The sequence below is a fragment of the Terrapene carolina genome, unplaced genomic scaffold, assembly GCF_002925995.2.
Source record: "Terrapene carolina triunguis isolate 2854851 unplaced genomic scaffold, T_m_triunguis-2.0 Scaffold33219, whole genome shotgun sequence".
NCBI lineage: Eukaryota > Metazoa > Chordata > Testudines > Emydidae > Terrapene > Terrapene triunguis.
Window position 1 is genome coordinate 21,346 of NW_020697570.1, and position 9,266 is coordinate 30,611.

The 9,266-nt window shown below is 43.6% G+C and overlaps 1 protein-coding gene across 1 annotated transcript; it reads right to left on the reverse strand.

Annotated features, from left to right (window-relative positions):
• Positions 1-1,417: 1,417 nt before the first annotated feature.
• On the reverse strand, positions 1,418-8,454 carry LOC112103532 (ficolin-1-like; the record flags this gene model as incomplete). The annotated part of the gene is made up of 5 exons (XM_024195361.1): positions 1,418-1,671; positions 4,875-5,009; positions 6,083-6,212; positions 6,847-6,974; positions 8,419-8,454. Coding segments are annotated over 5 exons (683 nt in total), but the record flags the coding sequence as incomplete, so codon positions are not given.
• Between the last annotated feature and the right edge of the window lie 812 nt (positions 8,455-9,266).

Below are 9,266 nucleotides of genomic sequence, written 5' to 3' on the forward strand. Positions count from 1 at the left end.
ATCCCTTTTTTCCTCTTACAGCTCCCAATCCACAAGGTGTTTTCACAATGCCAGTGCAAGCATTTGCAATGTAGAAGCTTGTGCAGACATATACGGTATTATTAACCATATTTATTATGGCAGCGCCTAACGACCAACCAGAGTGTTACCCACAGTTCTTCCAACCCAAAGCTCTTGGTAACTTTTACTCTGTGCGAGATGGTGTCAGGAAATAAATCAGGGGAGACACGGCAATCCGACGAATAGATGGCTGGCACAAACAGGACAACACAAGAGTGCTTTCACTTACAGCTAAACTTTACTTAGTCTCAGGCACTTACACACGTCCGCAACAGGTTAGTAAAACACCCCAACCCTCGATAATTACCGAAGCTGAGTGTGGCTCTCGAGTGGCACAGCGGCAGTCGGTGGAGAACACAAAATGCATCCAGAGGGAGAGTCCCACTACCTCAAACTTTTCCTCCTCATTTATACATTAGTAATACAATGACATGTCACTTAAAGAAAAACTTGTTAAGCAAGCAGTTTCAACGGTCAAGCAAGAGGTTTCCTTCTGATTATTGATTAACCAGGGGTGGTTAATCAATGGTTTTTCAATGGTGGTTAATCAGTGGTTTTTCCCAGAGTTTGCAGCCTTGAGGCCCTGTCAGATACATTCCTGAGGGCACATCCTGCTCTTCTAAAATGCATGTATCAGCAACTTCAACACAATTCTTATCAGGAAGGACGTGGGGTCAAGCTGCCCTTTCTGTGGCACCAAAACCCCCTCCCCTCCTGCCTTGGTGAAGCTAAGGCTGCTGCATGGCCACTTTACAGCCTGCTGACTTGGCTGCTTTTAGCAATAAGCAATCGTGGTTTCAGGCATTTCACCGGTTTGCCAAAATCTCCCCGTACAAGAGTGCTCGGCCCTGAAGCGCTCAGACAGTCCCTGCCCAGAAGAGCTCACAAGCTACATTGACAGGACAGACACTGGGTGGGGGAAGGGCTAGAACACACCAGCAGCGTGAACAATGCAATGGCAGCAAATGTCATTTTAGTGCCACGATTTTGTTGTTGTTGGGGGGAGAGGGGGTGTTTAGTTAGGAGGGGATCGGCTACATGGAAAGAAAGGGGAAGGGAGAGGGGACATTGCAGGAAAGGAGGCTGAGGGGGCAGGGTTAGGGAAAAGGGTAAGAGGAATAAGTGTGATGGTGAGGTTAAGAGACTGAGGAAAGGGTTGTGGCCAAAAGACAAATCAGATGAGGGCAGAGAAACAGGAGGAAGTTCTGTGAATGGCTGAAGGTCCCTGCTTTGGCTGCTCCTGCAGCTGCTCCTAGTGGCCGGTGGTTTTGGCTGGTTCCTCTCTGCAGTTTTTTCCACACGTGCTCACTGCAAGCGGATACCTGGGAAAGCAGGAGGAACATGGGCTGCCATCTCATCATTGCTGAACAGGCCGAAATTTCATTTCTGAGAGTTTGAAGGAATATTTGTTGCCTCTGCTGGCGTGCCAGATTATACCATTTCCGGTGCTATTATGGGCTCCCAGCCAATACATCCCATTGAGGTTTGAGTCGTGGCAATTACTGTACCACCAGGCCCCTTTGTAAAGTGTAGCACAATTAATGGAAGCAGGATCATTATCACGGTCTTTTGTTGTAAAGAACTTGTTCCTGTGAGCTGCTAATGAATCACCTGTGATAAAAACAAAAAAGATCTTTTTACCCCAGTTGTTTCTTAGTTACTGGTTCTAGAGTAAGATCGTTCATTTCCCATGTCATGGGGTAAAACAAAGTCCTTGCAATACAAGCCGGGTGCTGCAGTAACCTGACATTTCTCTGAGGCGAGAGAAGGATGGGGCTGTTTTTAAAGCAGGGCTCAGAGGCCCACACTCTCAGCCCTACATATACAGGGAATTGGATCAGTTTAGAACAGGGCATCACCAAATACTCTTTCCTGTCTCCAACTATGTCCAGTAACTTGCTCACAGAGGAGGTTTCTTCCTAACCATGTCGGTTAGGAGACTGATTTCTGCCCTGAAGGGTGAGGTTTTACATGCCTTATAATGTCTTGCCTAAGAAAGCTGGGAGCATTCGAATTATCCATATAAATGTCCCATCCTTTCCCGAATCCTACTGAACAGCTGGTCTTGATATACTGTGGCAATCAGTTCCATGGGTTAATTAAGTTTTGCATATAAAAATAATTCCTTTATAAGTTTTAAAGTTCCTGCTGTTCACTTTAATTGGAGGTTGCCCTATGTTTGTATTAAGAGAAGGGTAACTGGGAGGAGCAAATTCACCCTCATTTGCCTCCTCTTCAGGCTACACAGTCCCAATCTTTTCATTCTCTCTTTCAGTGGAAGTGTCTCCAGGCTTCTAGGCTGAGCGTTAAAGAGGGAGCCAGCCACACAACTTCCATTACATTTCAATGGGATTTGGGCACCCTCACATTCCTAGGGCTTGTCTACATGAGGCAGAAGTCCAGAATAGCTATTGTAGAATAGCTCACTGTGCGAACACTTATTTCGCATGAAAAGTGCCTTTCTGTGGTTTAGCTTAATTCAGTGGATTAAACTGAATACACAAAGGCGCTCTTAGTGAGTGAGAAGCGTGTCCACATGGGGCATTAGCATGGTATAGCTATTGCACTTAAATTCACACCTTAATTTATTTTGTAATAGCTTCTGCCTGTGCACAAGTCCTTAGGCTCCTTTGAAAATCCCAGTTTTAATCCTTTTTGTTGCTCACTTCTGAACCTTCTCGGTTTAGGTTGTATTTCTGAGATATCTGGATCGGAACTGGACACCATATTCCACGTCAGGGCATACAATAACATTGCATTATAACTAATTCCTTCAGTATTTGCTCTCATTCCTTATGCATCCCAACACTTTGCTGCTTTTTAAGCTTTGCTGCATAATGAGTTTCATTGAGATGTCCACAGTGATGCCCAGATCTTTTCCCTGAGTGGCTGCAGCTGATTTAGAACCCAGCAATGTGTACGAGAAGTGAAAATCATTCCTTCTGACGTGTGTTACTTTGCATGGGTCAGCAGTGAGTTTCATCTACATCAACCAACCTGGGCTAGATCCTCTGAAGTTCCTCACACAACATTTTTTTAAGATCAGATGCAGCTGTTGCCACCTTATTACTCATCCAGATTTCCCTGTCATTAATAAACACATTAGACACCACCAGATCCTTGCAGCAGCAGAGTGTTAATCTTTAACCATGTTCAAAATTGACCAGTTATTCCTTATTTTAGCCCATTTCTGATCCACACTAATACATTGCATCTCACTCTATCACTATTTAGTTTCCTTAATAGCCTTTTTTTGAGAGGTCTCAAAATTTCAAAGACTTTTTCAAAGTCTAAATATATATTTTTATCCACTGTTTAGTTGACATGCTCAAAGAATTCTAAGAACATAAGAACAGCCGTACTGGGTCAGACCAAAGGTCCATCTAGGCCAGTGTCCTGTCTTCCCACAGTGGCCAGTGCCAGGTGCCCCAAAGGGAATGAACAGAACAGGTAATCATCAAGTGATCCATCTCCTGTCACCCATTCCCAGCTTCTGGCAAACAGAGGCTAGGGAAACCATTTCTGCCCATCCTGGCTAATAACCATTGATGGACCTATCCTCCATGAACTTATCTAGTTCTTTTTTGAACTCTGTTATGGTCTTGGCCTTCACAACATCCTCTGGCAAGGAGTTCCACAGGTTGACTGTGCGTTGTGTGAAGAAATACTTCCTTTTGTTTTAAACCTGCTGCCTATTAATTTCATTTGGTGACCCCTAGTTCTTGTGTTATGAGAAGCAGTAAAGAACACTTCTGATAGGGAATTCTGATAGGGAAGACAGTTTTCCTTTACAGGAGCCATGTCAATTTGTCACTATCATAACATGTTGGTTTACAGCTTTTATACATGTCTTCAGGTATTATTTCCATTAACGTACCTGGCCTTCTTTACATGGGGGTCATGCTTACACATCTCTAAACCCTGAAAACTAACCCCAAAAGACTTTTCAGTGGCTCAGGTTACCGCTGTGACTTCCCTTCACTTACATAACTTGCACATACACAGGAAAATATCGGTGTTCCTCACCAGAATCATCTCCTAAAGTTCAAGTCCAAATGCCTTGGTATGCAGAATATTTTTGTGTATAAGTGTATGTGGCCAAACACCTCATTTCATTTCTCATCCCCTTCTTTACAGAAGGCTTCTACCAATGCTGGCTGCCACCAACAACCCGACCTAACTAATGAGGAAGCATTGAGTCCTGCGAGGTACCTATGACCTGCTATCTAGCTGTTGGTGTGAGGTGGCAGGAGTAGTGTATGATTACTCTCAGCAAATAGGAGAGTGGAAAGAGAGCTTCTCTAAATCAGGCCAGCAGTTTATTCAACCCCTATGCTGGCAGAGTGGCTTAGACTGCCTCTATTTTAACACGAGAATGAATGCAACCTCTTTTCTTAATGAAGAAGCCCCTTTTATGGTTTCCATACCTATTTCCCTTCCACTTGCGGAATCATTTCAAACTATTTTCGCTGCAGACTTGTTGGAGAAAACTTTTTACACTAGTCCTATGACACTAAACCATCATAGGAGTAATCTTAACAATCCCAAATCTGACTTCATATGCATGAAAGAATCACAGGAAGCCTATTCTTTAAATAAATGATACTTGAGGCGGCATCTTCCCAGATTATGTCGGGGGTGGCGTTTTCAGATGGTGTAATTAAACATGAGCCCGTGATTTTCTAAGAGGCTAAACAAACTCAGATTTTGCCAATGGTGGGATTTCAGATTTAGCCACAAGATCGTGTACATTTTAGCTCTATTTGCATGTGCTCCCTCTGGTATGATCACCGCAGAATGGGGCAACCACCTACCTGCAGTGCTGTTAATAAAGTCTCCTAGAATCAGCTTGTATTTCTGAGTCTCGTCTAAAATTTTGAATGACTTGAACTTGGCAAAAACATGGTTATTTTCAAAATCTCGGAGGTCAATGCGCAGTTCGTTAGCTCCTGTTAAAGACATGAAGATTAGCAAATATTCAATACATTCCATTAGCATCTTGTATAATTTTGGGTTTATTTTGGGGTGAGCCTCATCTACACAGGCCAAGCCATCAACTTATGAACCATTGCTAACCCAGATACACCCCCCAATCTCACTTCCTCATTAGCAAAGTGCACCTACAGCTAACACTTCTGTTCCAGCTAATAGATCAGAATCGGGAGCATTCAACACTCCGTGGGCTGCCCAGAGTCAGTTCACTAATGAACCAGCAAAAGGCAACCTTAGCACCTGTCTTGCCCCCACTGGTTAGCTGAGAATCCCTGTCACTGGAATTAGTTCACAGTTCTGGATCTCCGAGTCAAATGGGAGACAAGAAGGAACCATTAGGAACATGGAAAAAGACAGAGAGAGAATTTAGCTAGATTTGAAGCTGACTTATTCTGCAGATGCTGGGTAGATAGCTGTGTCTGCAGTCATACAGATGGACTGGTTATTTTGCTACTTGCTAACCTTCTGGGCAACAACAGCCTAAGAGCTTCTTGCACCGCTCATTCACAGGATCACAGCCTCTGGCAAGAGCCGGGTCACTACCTTAGGAAATTATGCTACAGGGCTGAAACAGTTAATTGGAGAGGATTTGGATTTGTCAGGTTGGATGTCTCACCTTCTGGAGAATTTGGGTAAAATCCTGGCCCCATTGAAGTCAATAACATTTCTGCAACTGACTTCAATGGGACTTCATCCATTGTCTCTGTAAATGACATGACATGACAACACTGCGCAGGTCCGAGTTACCCAAGGAGGGAGCAAGATTAGATTTAACATACGATCAGATGCTGGACATTCACTATTCAGTCACCTCTACCATCTCTAAATGTAACCAAGCTTACTTGTAGCCAGCACAGCTAGAGAGTGTTACTAGTTTTGATAACTTTTCCTGGCAGAACTATTCTATAGAGAATAGCCAGTTTGGATTCGGGCAGCAGTTTCAGTGCTACTGGTGTGCTCCACCTTGTGCTAAACTTTCTTTCTTGGTTACAGAATTGTAGAGGAAAAAATGTATCCATAATGTCTATACCAAGAGATGTTAATAGGTGAATATTGTCATTCCCCAGCCAGAATTCTGTCAGTGAGCTTCCAAAACCCCTCTTGTACGAATCCCAGTCACGGAAAAAATCAACGGAACCATCTGCCCGTCTCTGAAAGACCTGAGAGGAAATAAAAAACTCAGGTGGGAAACTGATAAAGTTAACCTAAAGTTGTGTGTCTCATAGCATCTCTGGACAATTTCTGAGTGATGTGTGCTGTTAATAGGAATGATGCGTCTAAATGCCTCATGCCCAGAACTGAGAATTTACCCATACATGTTAGCATCTTACATCAGGTGTTCTATAAAAAGGAAACAACTGAAAGGCTTTCAGCAAAATTAAAATCAACACCAACTACATTGATCATTTGCTTGCATTTAGTTTTGCCTGTGAACAACAGGTTCCATGAGCTGAACCCTGAGAGGGCAGTGCTGAGAGAAGGTGCTGGAATAACAGAGCATCAGGTAGGCCTGCCAAATACCCACAACTAGAGTGACTTGCAAGGGGACAGAGTGAACAATGGGACACATGCATGTCGCTAACCTCTGCAATAGTGAATTCTGTCTTGCTTTCATTTCAGAATTAGCCATCAGATAGTAGTTGGATTACATTTTACTTTCACTCTGACACTATGTTCTATGGATACACTTGCTTTTATTTACCTATATAAAACAAACACTCTTAGAAAGAGCTGACTCCCATTTTGAGACATGAAGCTGTCTGACGAGCTTCATTATCCTCAATTCTTACTTACAATCCAGCCTCCACCATCTGTGTCCATGTCACACAGCACACGCATGGCAGTGCAGCCTCTGGGATAGATGGTGTACCAGCCGCTCAGAATATTCCCTTTGGCTAACAGCTCCTTGCAGTTCCTCAGTCCTGGTCAGAGCAGGAATTTCAAAATAGAAATATACTGTAACAGAATGGCTTTCACTGAGCCAACGGCATCTTATCCCCCGACATTATAACTGAGATTTGTACCATCAAATAAAAACGTTATCTCATCTCACCATTTATGTCCACACCATTGTCATCAGGCCTATTACATAAGTCCTGACTCCCATTTAAAAAGACTAAAATGTAGCTGATCTTGGACGTGAATTCCTCAGCATGGAACTGAAAACAGGATATAACGATTCATACTGTTACAGGTTGGCTTAAAGACCCTTCAGCACCTGTCCTTCATTTAGGTTAAACATAAGAAACAATAGCAGTTAAAACAGGGTTTCTCAATGCATGGGGTGCAGCCCCTACTTGGGTCACCAAAATGTGTCAAAGGGTGATGCAGGAGGCCTGGGGAGGGGAGGCAGGGTGATTGGATTCTCCCTCGGGAGGGGAGGGTTGCAAAGCCTGCCCCGCACTCAGCCTGCAGTGGTGGCTCCTACCTCATCCTAATGGAGGGACACAACACCACACAAGTTTGGTCCAGTTACCTCCATGTCATGATAAGTGAGGGGCTGGCCAGGCCAAATTTGCTTGTGTGGCACTGCAACCCCATGTACCCGGTCACAACACCTGGAGTGGGGAGCCATCTCCCAGCCAGCCCTGTGGCACAGGAGTTGTGGAATGTCAACAATTTAGCTATTTACTGAGTCGCAAGAGGCCATCAAGGTTTAAAAACAGGTTCAGAACCACTGTTCTAAACCACAGTGGCAGGCAAGAATTTGAGCTATGTAGGCAGAGAGATCTGCTGGGCATTGTCTTTGGGTAAGGGAGTGTGTGTGTGTGTGTGTGTGTGTGTGTGTGTGTGTGTGTGTGTGTGTGTGTGTGTGTGTGTGTGTGAGTGAGAGACACACACACACACACACAGCACAAAACGGAATGACCCCAGGGACATGGAGAAGCAGAAATAATGCTAGGCACACACAGCCTAAACAAGCTGGCTGAACATTTGGAGCTGTGAGCAAGAACACTCTCTCATGTTTTTTTATTTCTCCTGTGTTTGAAGAAACAGGACTTTGTATGTTCTTTATAAATAAAGATGATTGCATCAAAAGGTACAAGACTCCATTGTCAACTTCTCCTCTTAACTGGAAATACCTGCAGTGCCCTGAACTTTGACTAGCTGCAGCTGCTCCAATTGAAAGGGGTAAAAATAAAATGGATTCCTACTATCTTTGGTAATTAACTCCCCTTCCAAAGGTAACAGACTATAGTTATTGGCCAAATCCTATTTGCCTTGCTCTTGTGAGAATTTCAAGAAGACTTTTCAGGTTAGTAGGGCAAACAGGAGTTGACCTATTGTCATTAGCAGTAGCTCTATGTCACTACACCCTTTGAATGGGAATGAGATAACAGGCCAGTAATTAAAGTAAAAACTCACCTTCTTTACAAGCTGCATCTTCCAGATCCTTCAATGCTACGCAAGAAAAGGAACACAATGGAAATGGATTAAAAACTGGAAGCAACTGTTTTTTTCAAACAGATGTTCAGACCTAACTTATAAAAGTTGAATCTATTTATCTGATTTATCTTATTCCATAACTGCAGCCAGTTGACTATTCAGCAGCCCACCTCTACCTGTTAAGACTCACGTTAAAAGTAATTGGCCATTTTAACGGTTAACTTAAACAAAACACATTTAGCGTTCAACTTGATTCCTCTCTCTGTCATACATAAACCACAGGTGGGAGCACTGAACTGGGGTGAAAGGACAAAGTCAGCCAAAACCAACCAGAGGGGATGCTATTTTAGGGCATGTCTACACTGCAAATGAAGGCAGAGTTGTAGCATGGGTAAGCATGCCTGCCCTAGCTTTAATCTAGCTAGCACGGCTTACAATAGCAATGAAAATGTGGTGTGGGCTTCAGTGAAGGATACCTGCCCCAGTAGAGGCACACTGGGGAACCTGGGCACTGAGAGGATGCTGGGCCTGCACCAGCATCCCCACGGCTGTTACTACCCACACTAGCTATGTTAAATCTAGCATGGATATGCCTACCCGCACTGAAATTGCACTTTAATTTGCAGTATAGATGTACCCTTATACTTGGTTTTAGTAAGTAGTGAGGTCATTACAGAAGAGCTGCTCATAGAAAACAGAACAGGAGTACTTGTGGCACCTTAGAGACTAACAAATTTATTTGAGCATAAGCTTTCGTGGGCTACATCCCACTTCATCGGCTGCATAGAATGGAACATATAGTGAGGAGATATATATACATACAGAGA